Raw genomic sequence first — 15,477 nt, forward strand, 5'->3', positions numbered from 1 at the left:
AAGAGAGAGATATATTTTCTGCGTTTGTTCTTGCATTTTCTCAGGCATCCTCCATGTTTGGTATTTCGTTTCTGGAGCGTGTTGGTTGTATTTGCCTCAAAGTCCACTTTGCCAAACGTCCAACTCTAGGATAGCCACAAGTTTTTCAGAGTTTGTGAATTGTCCATCACAACAAAAAGTATGTAACGTTATCTTTTTATAATGACACATTTAATTCTGAAAGTGTTTCCATTTGCGGTCACCGTATTGAATAGAAGGAAGCACTGTTTGCTGAACTGGAATAACAAGAAGGCTAAGTTGGGAATTCTAAATTCCTATGTTGCGTCACATAGCTTATGCGTGCAGCGATTTTGCCGAGCATTCATTTCATTCATCCAGGTAGATGGCATGAATGAACATTGAAAGAAAGTATGGAGACAGACTGAAGGTGCAGACTCTTTCACAGGGTTTACCCGTGTTTGTTTATCTGATTATTTTCTTTGTGGATAAAAGATAAAGATTTAGATATAGATTTAGCGGCAGTATGGAGCTCCCGCTGCCCACCATCGTTATAGTAGCATTCAATATCACTCATTTTTATTCTTTCACACCTACATTCTTTATGAGTTTTCAACAAAGAATATTGACGGACAACATCTCATCATCTAGAACATAACAGAACAAACACTTTAGCCCTCGTTTCCGCCGCAAGAACTTTCCCCAGGAATCCAGGAACTTTTTGAGGACTATGCAGTTCCTCCACCGCAGCGAACCAAGGGACCTACTCAAATTTAGTTCTGGTAATTGATCGATCCCCAAAAAAGGTTACCGTCGTCGGAGCGGAACTTTTGGGGGTGCGTCGTGCATCGAGTGCTGAACATTTTCTGACTGGTCAGTCCTCGCCTGCATTTTAATTTCACCCCGGCGTGTGTTTAAAAGTGCCACACGGAGCGAGCGAGCAAACACATTTTCCACAACTGCGAAACAAGTCCAGGAGGAGAGAAAAACTGTATCCTTTTTAAACAATTCTCACCTGACTTCAAAAGATATGTTAGAACTTTTCCATGATGAAAAATGTCGGGACAATTTCCAGCCACTGTTCCTGAATTTGGGCCAGCGTTACATTTCAGCCAGCTTTCTGTAACGAGCTTTCTTAGCTTGCTGCGAGTAGAACCTTTGTCAGGTAGAACTCTCTCTCGTCACAGCACCTTCTAATGTTCCCACGTCCACGAGTTCAAATTAAAAATTAATCTACAAATCAAAACTGTTACTTGCCATGTACAGGAAATATGGTCAACATCCTTCCTGAGGGTGTCGATTAATAGGGCTTTTGCAAACATTATGATGTCACAGTGGGAAGGTTACTTCCAACTGTTTTGTATATAGAATGTCATCACTGTTCATCATTTTATCTGATTAAGAAGAAAAGGTTTTGTGAAGGTCACACTGACCTTAACCTTATGACCGTTGACGCACAAATTCCTCATCAGTTCATCTTTGCGTTGAGCGTCTGTACCCAAAATTTAAAGAAGTTCCCTCAAGCGTTATTGAAGATATCACGGTTCATGAGAATGGGACGGACGACATAGGATGGATGAACAAACGTAAGGCCTGCTTCCCGGGCCTGTCGGCCGCGTGTGACGCATAAAAATGGAAAACTTGAGCAACATCGGTGTTGAAAGAACTAAGCTAAAATTGTCAGAAACAATCTTTTGGGAAAACTGTGTTTGACGTGTACTTTGATCTGTAGTTTGGACCATCCATAACCATGAGGGGCGGCGGTTTTGTGGACCTACACTGCAGCCAGCACCAGGGGGCAAATCGAAGATGTTTTGGCTTCATTGTTGGGGAGCCTGTGAACGTTGTCCATCTTCTATAACAATCACTGGTTCTGAATCTCTGCCGTGGACACCTCCATAACCTTCCTATTAATTCACTGCACAGACTCAAATCAAACTTCTGACTGCAACTTTTGCTATTTTTTAAACCCCCAGACAGCACAACACATTTTCCTTTTTAAAAGTAAGGTCTCTTAAGTGTTTTCTCAGCTTTTTTTTCTGATTATTCAGATTATTGTTATGTTAACCTTTTTTCTATTCTCTCTGTGAACTACTTCTACCTGCTCTAAGTGTAGAAAGCAGAATTAGTGAAAGATAACACTTCTCCAACCTGACAACAGTAGAACCCAGTTTCATAAAGGTTAGTATTAGCATCATATGTTTATTTATTTCATTTCAGCAAAGTCTGGGTTTTCTGTGGAGAGTCTGGAGGCTGTTTAAATCGCGTATCAGGATGTTTCTCTGCCCTGCCAAGAATAACATGTCAAGAATATTTAATACTTATATTTAATACTTTAAAAGTCATTTAATACTTAAGCAGAAAATATTGGACTAATCACCAATGGTGTACTTCACTGAACTAATAACACTGACATTAGAGAACATTTAATTTCAGTGTGCATGTGTTACTATTCCCAAACCCAATGTAAAATCATTTCATAGCCCTCAGAGGAAGAATTTCAAATCCTCCAGCAGACTTATTGACTCTCGGTCAGCAGTGTTTCCGCTTCTCTAGGCGCTGCGCTAACATTTTTACCTTCTTTATGGTTTGGAAGCAAAGGCTAGGTGTCTTTTTAACAAATACACAGTCATTTAAGCTGCCTTTTAAAAACCATAGCCGAGGTCCATGTATCCATCTCCTCTCTCTGTGCTGCCAGCACACACTTACACAAAAGAGATACACACACACACACACACGACACACACGAGACAACACACAAGGCTTTCAACTAGAGCGCCAAACAGACGCCACACTGGTAGTCCATTGGAATGAACACAGGGCAGCAGTAAGGGCCAAGGCCTGCACAGCATGGGTCTGTATAAATGTGTCTCTTTGCTTGGACTGTTTTAGATGTGAAAAAGGTTTAAAGAGGAGGTGTGTTTTGTGTGTATTTGTGTGTGTTTGTGAATGCTGGAGTACCATATGGCTTCACAAGGACAGATTCCTGTAAAGTGAAACTTTTAAGTCTTCACTTGTAAAAGAGGCGAGTTTAAGTTGCTATAAATTTTATTTTAGATAGGAAAAGAAAACTCTAAACCATGTCAGTTACAGAGTGCGAGTCTTGCATTCTCACTAGAGCTGCGCCAATAATTTTGAAAAAGTAATTCAATAGGACATTTGGACTATCGCTTGTCTTTAATCTCCACTCAATTGTCATTAATTGAGTTACTTTTCCCAATGCATTGGTTCATGAAATACCACTTTGTGTACGGTCACGTGCCTCCATCCTGTTCCAACTGAACATTTAGTCACATTATTCAGTCAAAGCGAATTGCTGGTGATGTGGGACGACACGTGGCACAAGACACTGGAGCCCTCACCCGAAGCAGTTTATACTAAGAAGAGCTGTGTCCTGTGGTTTGGCGCATTTTAGCTTCAGTAAAAGACAGAAAAAAAGTCCAATGAAACAGCTGCAGAAAAACAATTTCAGCAACCAAAGGTAACACCATTTCATTTTGACCTTTTTTCACTCGAGCTGTTTTCATTCAAGCGTACGTGATGCTTTGATTTTAAACTCTTTGCATATATCCATATATATCCAAGCTTTAATTAGTTCAGCATATTTAGCAAATAAAGATGCTAACCTACGCTCAAGTCTTGATTGCGTCTGCTAGCCTGCCAATTTTCAGGGTTTTTTGTTTGTTTGTTTGTGTTATTTTTTTGTACTTTTTTATGTGGAAAATCAAGTTAAACAAAATATTCAATCATAGAAAAGTATTTTTACACACCTGTTGGAGGGGAACTTTAAAGGTTCAGGACATAGATGAAAGTAACTATAGCAAATGGGTTTTTGATGTGTGTCCTGGACAAAGGTCGAACATTGACCTGACTTGCTCACACACTGCACACACACACACACACACACAACACACACACCACACACACACACACACAACACACACACCACACACACACACACACACCACACAACACACACACACACGACATAATGAACAGAACCAGGATGTGCTTTTGTCTAATTTGTTTTCTGAAAATTGCATAATTAGGTCTTCATATGCTTGCAAGCTTGACAGTACAACTGCTCCTGTTGACCCAAAAGCAGTGTGCAGGGCGGGGGGGGCATGGGCCAAGGATGACAGAGGTTGAGTTTGTGTGGGAGTGTGTATACAGTGGATTCACAAGAAAAATACAATCATTTAGAATCATTTTCCTTCACTAACTTCACCATAATGAGAACGGTGAAATACAGAATTTTTAGAAGTGTATCTGGCAAATTTATTTACAAGAAAAAAAAAATTGTGTTAGTATTAAAGGGTTAGGGTTAGCATTCAGGGACACTGTCCTCAGGACTTAGTTTGAACCGCGCACCTTTGGCAGTGATTACAGCCTCCAGTCTTCTTGGGTCTGACACGATGAGCTTTGCACATCTGATTTGGGGATTTTCTGCCGTTCTTCTCTGCAGATCCTCTCAGGCTCTGTCAGGCTGGATGGGGACGACTGTGAGCAGACACTAAGCCACTCCTGTGTTGTCTTGGCTGTGCTGAGGTCAGTGTTCTGTTGGAAGGTGAACCTTCAGCCCAGTCTGAGGTCCTGTGGTCCTGGACCAGGTTTCCATTAAGGATCTCTCTTTACTTTGCTCCGTTCATCTTTCCCTCATCCTGACCAGTCCCCCCATCCCCCACAGCTGATGCTGCTCCAACATGCTTCACTGGTGGGATGGTGTTGGGCAGGTGTTGAGAGGTGACTGGTTTCCCCCAGATGTGACTCTGAGAACTGAGACCCAAACAGTTCAGTCCTGGTCTCAACTCATACTACTACTACACTGATGCATTATTCAGACGTACTGTACTACAGGAGGTAGTTCTGTAGATTGCTGTCAGAATGGAGAGAAAAAGACAAGTAACAGACAGACTGGTTGGTAAGATAGTGAGCCAAAAAATTAGAAGACCAGAACAAGATGGAGGCTTCACATGATGAAAGACCAGAACAGTCTGACTGAAACGTCGTGGAGCTGGTTTTAGGATGAACTGGACAGAAGGTGAAAGAGCAATGACACATGCAGTCAACACATCTGTGGTAACCGCTGCAACAGTGGCGGGGACGCAACCTCTGGACAATGTTTGATTTCCCATGTGAAAACGAGCCACGAGTGAGTTCAGCTGCTGGATGAGTCAAAACTTTAGATTAAGTTTAGTCCAACAAAGAAGATTCTGTGATTCCTTGATTTTAATTTGAGAAACACTGAGACATTGATAACAGTTGGAAATGGAGGTGTTCTCAGACTTTGACCAGTTGTCTTTGTATGTGTATGTTTTCAGCATCTACACTCATAAAACTGAGTGTAGATGCTGTCGTGTCAGTTCATGGGTGTGCATGTATATTGTGTCTTACATTTACATGCAGCAGTGTGTGTGTGTGAGGGTATCTGTGGACTGCCTGAATATATAAAGGTCTGAGTGTGTTACCTTCTGCTGGTGTTAAAGCGCTCTGTTTTTCTTGCTCTGAACGCTCCTCCTGTTCGTTTTTTTACTCATTTCCCCTGGCAGCTTTTCTGACCCCCCCCCCCCCCCAAACACACACACACACACACACACAAACACACACAAACAAATCCTTGTATTGAAAGGTGGGGTGGGGGGGTAGAGAAAGATTTCTCTGGGAATATTGGCTCACTCTGTAAATGTTAGATGCTCACATACACACTCCATGTATACACAACATCCCATCTCACAGAAGCCACATGTACACTGCAGCACAGACACACCAGTGACTAACACACATTATCCTGGACATGTCGTGCTAGAATCTGTACATTACCGGGCTGTATGTGCCAAAGAATTGTTGACTGTAAGAGGCAGAAATACAGTACTTCCAATGACGGTGTCACTCCTGAATCAAAGAGGTTATTTCTGGTTAGCAATTCAATTCAATAAACTTTATTTTTCCCAGGGGGCAATTTAAAAGAGCACATAGAGTAGACAGTTACGTTACCCTATGAGCGAGAGAGAAAGAGGAGTGACTGCTCCCTCTCTCATTGACTCCAGGAGTTGTCTTTACCACCATAAAAAGCAGCAGGATCAGAAACTGAAGTAAATGACGTGTTCTGTCTGTCTGTCCATCTCCTCCGCTCTTAAATCACAGAGCAGCTCCTACACACTTACAAGCAGCTTCATTACAATCAGCTGATCAGAGTGTGTGTGCTCATGTTTTATATACATTAAACTGTGGCAGGGCAAATTAAATTCAGGCCTTAATACAGATGTTTTACAAAAACACTTGTCTTGTTGTCCACAGTGTCTTTGTGTAATCTTTCCACTGATATCATTTGTTCAGTCAAATACAAATCTTTTCTACAAATGTACAAACTTGATTCCTCATGCAGATTTATGTTGCATGTTACAAAAGTTGATTACAACCATAATAAACTTTACAAGCTCAACATCTTTTTGAGCCCATACACTAAAAGCAAAAACAATAAATGATCTTGAATTGCCATTGCTGAGTGTTGAGATGGACATGTGTCATGTTGTATGTTAGCTAGCTAGATGGCAAACATTACTTTCCTCTTTTTATGCCTCCATGCCGCCAACAGTCAAGAGCCGGAGGCATATTGTTGTCCGTCTGAAGGTGATGTCTCAGTAACACCTTGAGGGAATTTGGCACAAACATTCACTAGGACTCAAGGATACATTGATTAGATTTTGGTCGTCAAAAGTCAAAGGTCACAGTTTTTGCCTCTTGAATTTGTGTGTTTCAAGACCATCCTGAGGGAATTAGTTTAGATCTGGTGCAAACATTCACTTGGACTCAAAGATGAACTGGTTGTGAAGGTGTGTGGATTGCGAACCGTATTTCCTGCAACTTGGCTGGTTGGTAGAGGCATACAACTGTGAGGCAGTAATTGAAGTTCACATTAATCAAAATAGTAAGTGATAAGTTAATCTGTGTTGCCTATAAAAAAGCTATTACCCAGATCCCATGTTGGCTATACTTGGCCTAAACTTCTACTAACTCCTCTTTAACCAGCTGTGAGAAATTAGCCATTTCTCTCTGTGCCCTTTTGACCAAACGCCTCATTTTGCAGAGCTGGAAGTCAGGGAATAAGCCAGGTTTCATATATGGGTTAGAGAGTTGGCAACGGTGCTTGACCTCGAAAGACTTTGATATGTACTGGTCAACAAAGAAAATGACACTCGCACTCTTCTTTGTTCTTTGACAAAAGCAGTTTTGTGAGCAGTTTTTTCTTTCTTTCTTTATCTATTTTGTTTGTTTGTGCTGTTGTTTATGTATTATATACCATATAAACAGAGTACATTGACTTAAAATACCCTCCTTCACCATGTTGATGCATTCTACAGAAACGGCAGGAATCGTGATTCCCACCTTGTTTTCTCCTTTTATTTTTGTCCTCGTCTATATATTTTCTGCATTTTGCACATATAAAAAATATCTAAAAATAGTAATTGATCAGTTAATCAGTGGTGACGGTGTTTCACCATAGCATTCATTCAGATGTGCTGTTGTACCACTCAGAGAACAGGGATTACTCAGGTAACCTGAAGTTTCCAGTCATCCACAGCAGCTGCTGAACTGAGATGTGCTCTGTTTGTTTTTAGTGTGGTTTACTTGTGCGTTTAGTTGAGATGTTTTTGTGTCTTCACATGGCTGGAAATTCTATTTTACACACTTACATGCACACGGACACACACCAGGCCAGCAATTAGACTTGTGCCATTAAGAGAGGGGGGTGGGGGGTGGGGGGGGTGGGGGGGGGGTGATGAACTCAGTGAGCAGGCTATGACAAAATGGTTTCTCCTTAAGACCACTGTTTATTTTTCTGTATGTCCATCAGGTCTGCCCACAAGAAGCCCTTTCATAGCCACAAAAACAGCTCTGTGTGTGTGTGTGTGTGTGTGGTGTGTGAATGAGTGAGTGAGAGAGAGAGAGTCAGTGGGAGATTACCTGTTTGCTTTACTTTAAGATAGCAGGATATATGTGTGTAAACATGGACACTGTGTGAGGCAGCCGTGCCTCTGGTGTGAGCGTCTTACACACAGGAAGGTGCTGCGTTTTGTGTGTATAAAGGAGTGTTAATGAAAAGCAAGTTATAGGCCTGTGGTTTTCAGTCACAGTCGGGACTGAGCATATAGTCACACATTCCTTCACACCACAGGACCGCATACCATTACCACACACACACAACAGCGCACAGACTGCACAGTACATACAAGGATGAATGGTCTCTATTAAACCACCAACTGTACTTCCATTGCCACATGTTTCAAGTCTGTATGGATTTGATTATTCTGGAGTTTTTTATTTTTTTATACAAACCTAAGCTACACTATGAGCACTTTCTCATTTTTCTACACAGCTCTGGAGAGGACCAGAAACCTCAGCACCGTTCAAAGTGTGACACGAGACGAGAGAGAGAGAGAGAGAGAGAGAGAGAGAGAGAGAGAGAGAGAGAGAGAGAGAGAGAGAGAGAGAGAGAGAGAGAGAGAGAGAGAGAGAGAGAGAGAGAGAGAGAGAGAGAGAGAGAGAGAGAGAGAGAGAGAGAGAGAGAGAGAGAGAGAGAGAGAAAAGGAGGAGAGGAAGAGAGAAGGGAGAGAGAGAAAGGAGAGAGAGAGAGAGAGAGAGAGAGAGAGAAGAAAACTCAGCACACCACAAAGTGAGACACGAGAGAGAGAGAGAGAGAGAGAGAGAGAGAGAGAGAGAGAGAGACTGCTGTGTTGAATTCTTTAAAGTGTCAGCCAGGGGAGCAGCCAGAGGCAGCATTGTTTTGAAAAAACACAAAACAACAACCATTTTCTTCCACACTTAGGAAAAAACAAAGAAAACTGACACTGACAGGTGTTCTTAATCTTTCCTTCTGGAGACCACTGTTCTTCTCAGGAACCTTCAGTGCAGCAGAAGTGTTTCCGAGCCTCGACACAGTCCTGTCTCTGAGCTCTGCAGCAGCTCCTTCCTCCTCATGGTTTCTGCTGTAATCTGCATTGTCAGCTGAGAGACCTGATATAGACAGGGGTGTGTCCAATCAGCTGAACTGACCACAGCTGGACTCCAGTCAAGGTGTAGAAACATCTCGGAGATGATCAATAGAAATGGAGGAAACTGAGCTAAATGTCAAGTGTCATAGAAAAGCGAGTTCTTCCCTTTTTAATAAATTTACAAAATCTCTAAAATAGTGTTTTCATTTTGTCATTATGGGTACTGAGTGAAGATTGATGAGGGATAAAATGAATGAAAGGATGTTAGCTTAAGGCTGCAATGTAACAAAATGTGAACGATTTACCTGAAAATGGTTGCTTCATTCTTTTTTCTGAGTGAGCCTGAGTCTTCCTCTTTTATCCTCAACTTTTCATTAATGTTGATGCGTCAACTTGTTTCCGTCTCTCCCATTTTCCTGTCAGAAAAGTTAAAAATAACATTTCCTCCTCCTCCACAATATCCAACATCTCATTATTTACTGTAACCTGTACAACCCATGTAGTAACACTACACATTGTTGCTGATCCATGAACACAAACGAGTATAAAAGCAGACACAACTGAATTTTTGGGGGGTTTTTTTATACTTTGATTATACTTGAATTTTTTTGTTTAGTCAAGGATTCTGTTCTGAACTGTTTTAGTCTCCACCGACTCTTTGAGCTTAATGAACAGCAGTGTTTCTGCATCTTCACATTCAGATGCCCTTTCCCCAACGCTGCAGAAATGATGTAGCACAGCTCAAGTCATTTAGATATGGATGTGAGTGTGGCGGTTTGAAAAGCTAGATTCATGTCGGTCTCAATGCAGCACATATGTTTTTGGTTTCTTTCAATCTATCTCTTGCCTGTACCCCCTCCATCCTTCCTTCCATCCCCCTCCATGCCCCACCACCCTCTCACTGACAGCTGGTTATATCTGTGCAATGATGATGTCATGTGTCTTTGCAGAGATACTTCAGTCAGACAGACCCAACCTGAGGAGAACACAGAGTGAGGAGACTCCCAGTGCTGTTGGATCCCAGAGCAGGTCAACACACACACGCACACACACACTGTTAAAACCGCAAATATATCTTCTTATGGATTGACACTAAAACACAGAAGAAGAGGAAAATCTAAAAAAAAAGCTACATATGTATTGTGCCTTATCCTGACCATATTCTATCTTAGAAAAGCAACATTGATTGTTTTGACTTTATGACAGCAGCTTTCAGGGAGTGATAGCAAAGACACTATGTCACGTATCAAAGTGTATATATTAAATGCGGCAACAGTCATGACCATCATCTATGAATAGACAAGAATTGCGTCAGGATCTGTGAGCCATAGAGCGATCATTTTGTTCATTTGCTTTGCGGTAATTAGTCAGAGCAGCAACATAGGAAATAAGTAAATCCTCTGATTTTATAAAAGCTGTGAAAAGTAGAGACAGAGGGCTCAATTAGTCCCAGTCACACGGTCTTTTCAGAGGATTAGAGCAACAGATGTAAAAGCTGTTAATGAATAGCTGAATGTGTACATGCTTAAGTGCATTACCCTGGTAATAGATAGATAGATATATACTTTATTTATCCCCTAGGGGAAATTCATGTGTCCATTAGATCATTGTTGCTAATAATAACAGTTGATAATAAATAAACAATAATAATTAGATTAGTCCACTTCCCTTGGCTGAGGTGTTGTATAGCCTGATGGCAGTGCGAACAAAGGATCTCCTGAACCTCTCTGTTCTGCAGCGCAGTGAGATGAGACGTTTGCTGCAGCTGTAGCTGCTTCTCTGTCCTGCCAGAATGTTGTGGAGAGGATGGTTGGTATTGTCCAAGATGGCCTCCATCTTACATCGCATGCATCTCTCCACAACAGTCCTGAGTGAGTCCAGACTCCTGCCAAGCACAGACCCAGCCTTTCTGACCAGCTTGTCCAGTATCTTTGTGTTCATGTAGGACATGCTGCTGCCCCAGCAGACTGCAGCATAAAAGAGCACACTGGCCACCACTGACTGATAAAACATGTGCAGCATTTCACTGCAGACGTCAAAGGACCTGAACCTCTTGAGGAACAAGACCCGGCTCTGCCCCTTCAGATAGATGACATCTCTGTTCAGGGACTAGTCCAGCTTACTGTCCAGGTGCACACCTAGGTATTTATAAGTGTGCACCACCTCAATGTCCTTCCCTCCAATGTTGACTGGCTGAAGGGTGGGCCTAGACGTCCGACAGTCGATGACCATCTCCTTGGTCTTGGAGCTGTTCAGAAGGAGGCAGTTATTGTCGCTCCATTCACTGAAGGCCAAAGTGAGTAAGTGTATTACTTGCATTAGATTGAGATCAGCTCCCAGATTAGAGAAGCAGCGGGAGAAGCTGAGTGATGAGCTGCTGTGGACGGGATCAGCAAAAATGTGTTTTAGTCACTTTAAGAAATACCCACAGAAAAAAGCTAACATCAGTTTAAGTGTTCGCTTTATTTTGAACATTTTCACAACTTTATCTGCCGTCCAACAGCCCTTTACACTGGAACAGTCTATGAACCGTTGAACTATCTTATTCCCACACACAAGCGCACCTACACTTAGCTCTGTCTGACTCAAACAGCTGATCTGTGGAGTAATACAGTGTGCACTGTAGTTGCGCTTGTGTGTAGTAAAACGGTAGTTCACCAGTTCACAAAATGTAGTTCCAAAGGAAAGGGCTGTTTGACAGTGAGATGAAATGGAGAAAATATTCAAAATAAAGCGAACATTTAAATTGATATTAGCTTTTTTCTGTGGGCCTTTTTTTTAAGTGGCTAAAATATGTTTTTGCAGACGACCCCATCCACAGCAGCTCATCACTCAGGTATTGTGCTGATTCTCCCACTGCTTCTCTAAACTGGGAGCTACTGCAGGTAATACACTGACAATAGATAAGTACCTCACACAAACCCGCGTCAAATAACCTGAACTATCAGTATCACTTTAAAACATGTTTTAAATTTTTTCCAAATTTATTACAAATCAAAAACTGAAATCTGTCATTTACAAAGGTTTTCAGACCCTTAATTCAGATTCTGTAGAAGCGTCTTTGGCAGAAAGTACAGCTTCAGGTCTTCTTGGGTGAGTCTCTACGACCTTTGCACACCTGGATTTGGTCAGTTTATCTCATTCTTCCTGGCAGATCTGTCAAATTGGATGGGAAGTGTCTGAACTGCCATCTTCAGGCCTCTACACAGATGCTCTGAGTTTTAATTCTGGATCTTGGCTGGGCCAAGTCAGACACCTGTCCTGTAGCCATTCCAGACCTGTTTTGGATGTGTGTTTCTGGGCATTGTCATGCTGAAAGGTGAACCAGTCTTGGGTTGTGTGCACTCAGGGACCTCTCTGTATTTGACCAGTCTCCCTGCTGAGGAGCCCCCTCACAGCATGATGCTGCCACCACCATGCTTCACCATAGGGATGGTATTATATGTGTGATGAGCAGTGCCAGGTGTGAACCAGACTTGATGCTTGGTCTTGTAGCCAAAGACAGAAAGACAAAGCTTCTTCCATTTCACAGTTACTGAGGCCTCTGTGCTTTAGAAATGGTTTTATACCCTTGTCGTCATCTACGTCTCACCACAGTTTCATCAGAGGTCAACAGAAAGCTCCATGGACTTCATGGTTTGGTTTTTGTCCTGACCTGCAGTGTGAATTGTGGGACCTTGTATACACAGGACTATGCCTTTCTAAACTATGTCCAAACAGTTCAGTTTACCACAGGTGGACTCCAGTCAGGTTCAAGACACATCTCCATGATAAATGAAGCAAACAGGAGACACCTGACTGCAGCCAAAGCAAAGGGTCTGAATACTTAGTATACAAGTTTTCTTTTCTTTTTTTTAATAAAATTTCTAAAAATTTCTAAAAACATATTCTCACTTTGTCATCATGGGATTGATGGGCAAAAAAAAAAAATGTATACATTTAAAATGAACTCTTAACACAAAAAGTGAAGGTGTCTGAAGACTCTGTATAGGAGGAGGCTGGAGTGACCTGGAGCAGAGGCCTCAACCAACTTTAAATAAGTTAATGACTTTTGTCTTAAACTGAGAAACATCCACATGGACACACATGGAAAAGCAGCTTTTTATGCATCTAAATCAAGCACAGTTCATTACAATGCTCGTTTCAAATCTCTGGACGTTGTGGTAAAATAATAAGAATAATAGCACAATAATAAACTTGCGTAACCTTTTTCTGAAACACTGTTTGCAAAGCGCTTATGAAAACCATAAGACCCGAGGCATAATAGTAATCAAAATAAATGGAAGAAAAGAATGGAGTGGAGGAAGTCTGTGCCAGTATGGTCGGTTGAAGCACTTGTGCAGAGTGCCAGCATGTTATTCCCCCTGAATGTGGTTTCAGACGCCGCTCTCACTGGCTAGAATGGATAATAAATAGTAGAGCAGGCTGCATTCATTTCAAAGCTTTGCGGTGTGGCTGCATGGGGTCAGATGGTATTTCCCTCTAAACATTGTAGGGGGGCATTAAACACAGTTAAGCCAAGAGCCCAAACCGCCGCTGTCATGGAGAAGCAGTCAACATCTCCATCCAGTTGTGTCGGAACAGACGCCACCGACGGAGGAGAGGAGGTTACTCCTGTTCTGCCATGATGAGACACACACATTGGGTGCACAGTACACACACACACACACACACCAAGAAGTCACCACTGTTGATTGTTTCTTCCTTCCTCTCCTGCTTCTTCTCCTCGTTGTGGCAAATAAACAACTGAGCCCTGAATCCGGTTTTCTGTTAATGGCCGTCCAAACTTGGCCTCAACATTCCTCGGTCCTGGGGAGGGAAAGCCAACATGTTTATCTTTGTATAAAAGTTCTTGTCAGAAAAGCAAAGTTATATTTAGTGTTCGGAAAATATGAAGGCGTTCAGAGAGGAGAAGTAGCCAACTCCGACACCTCTGTGTGTGTTTTTGTGTCCTGCTTTCACCCATGTACACACTGGTACGTGTGCCAGGCCTGTTCCCCTGAGTCAGGAACAATAGGTCTGATCCTTAATTGTGAAAACAAACCTGTGCGGTGATCCACAGGAACCAAATATAAAAGAGAGTCAAAGAACACAAAGCAAATCTTGATGTTTCTTTGTCTCACCTCCCCTCCCTCCTGCCTTTCCTCCTCATCGCCTTCTCTTTCCCCCCCCCCCCCCATCCGCTCCACATCCTGTTCCCTCTGTTTCTCTTTCTGTTCACAGGAGTAACAGGCACTCGGTGGGGGGTTCGCAGAGTGGCTCCCCAGGGTGCTCCAGAGGGGGGTTTCTGACTAATGGGGAGCTGACTGAGGAGCAGATCCCTGGGCCGGGCTCGTCTGGGCGCCGTCAGTCCTCCAAGAGTCAAGGAAGCCCAGGAAACAGTGCAGGTATATGAGACACCCTATTACTGTGTTACACACAGACTCAGATCTGTTTCTGAACGGATTCTGATGATTTATCAACAGAAGCTGCTGATAGTAGTTTGCGCAGATATCCATCATCTTTAAAGGGAACTAAATGCTGTTCTGACTGCTACATATAACAGCATTGTTTTGCATCAGTGTGCACAGCAGTTGTGTCCAAATGATTACTTCACAAAAAGCTGAGTTCTATCTTTATGCATCACTCAATCAGAGTCGTGTCAAAATCCCAAAGACTTTGAAAACTTAATTTAGCTCATTAGAATTTCTGATGAAACGAGCAGAAAACAAAGCTGTACAACACTATGCTGATAAACAACCTCAGACTAGATTACAGTTGTTCTGTGCCTACTGCGTACTCTGTAACACTGGCCTCAGTGGGAGCTGTACTGGGAGCTTTGGTCCTGAATCCACTCTGCTGCTCTGCTACCCCTGTCTGTTGTCTGCACAGTTCCTGCTGCTAGATGAGGAACTATTTGAAGCATTTTGAAACTCCTTTTCTCTGAACTTTCCAGACAGTGTTTTAAAACTGTGTTATTCAAGTAAAACGAATCAGTAACAGTGTCAGTGTTTGAACAATAAAGGTACAAACGTATAAACGATGAGGAGGTGGACAGAACCGCGGAACAGAACCCAACTGTAGTTTGCTTGGGTGTCACAGGTGAGGGAGATGGCCACATCCATCTTTGGGTGAGGCACTATCCCACTGCAATCCCATCCCCCAAAACACTTTTTAATGCCAGGTGTAAATAAAGACTTAATGTAAGAACTTATAGCTACAACCTGAAGATCAGAACAAATACGTGTCAGACACAGTCTATGTTGTCTAAGTTGATTGAAACTTAAAATAGACATATAATACAAATGATTATTAATCAGTGTTAATTAAAGTAAATTTAATTAACTTTAAACTTTCAATTTAATTTAATTTAAATTAATTAAAGTTTAACTTTGCGATTCTAACAATGGAAATGGACAAGAGTCGATCAAGTCTCTGTCACAATAAAAACAGCCAACAGCTGTTGTCAAGCAAATGATTTACAGCTGAATCTTTCACAGAATCTGTA

General features: G+C 42.1%; 1 protein-coding gene and 1 long non-coding RNA gene across 3 annotated transcripts in view; one reads left to right on the top strand and one right to left on the bottom strand.

Moving 5' to 3' along the window:
• Nucleotides 1–13,087, bottom strand: part of LOC111238831 — a 22,289-nt gene extending 9,202 nt beyond the window's left edge. Inside the window, exons 1-2 of the long non-coding RNA XR_002665830.1 lie at nt 13,077–13,087; nt 4,633–4,636 (exon numbers count right to left, since the gene is read on the bottom strand). This is a non-coding gene — a long non-coding RNA (uncharacterized LOC111238831). The remainder of the gene's footprint in view (nt 1–4,632; nt 4,637–13,076) is intronic.
• Nucleotides 1–15,477, top strand: part of wwp2 (WW domain containing E3 ubiquitin protein ligase 2) — an 80,371-nt gene that overhangs the window by 23,822 nt on the left and 41,072 nt on the right. For both annotated transcript variants that reach the window (XM_022768528.1, XM_022768529.1), the window contains exons 6-7: nt 9,941–10,019; nt 14,214–14,377. In XM_022768528.1, the coding sequence (XP_022624249.1) occupies nt 9,941–10,019; nt 14,214–14,377 (243 nt within the window). The remainder of the gene's footprint in view (nt 1–9,940; nt 10,020–14,213; nt 14,378–15,477) is intronic.

The sequence above is a fragment of the Seriola dumerili genome, unplaced genomic scaffold, assembly GCF_002260705.1.
Source record: "Seriola dumerili isolate Sdu_G_001 unplaced genomic scaffold, Sdu_1.0 BDQW01001690.1, whole genome shotgun sequence".
Lineage (NCBI taxonomy): Eukaryota > Metazoa > Chordata > Actinopteri > Carangiformes > Carangidae > Seriola > Seriola dumerili.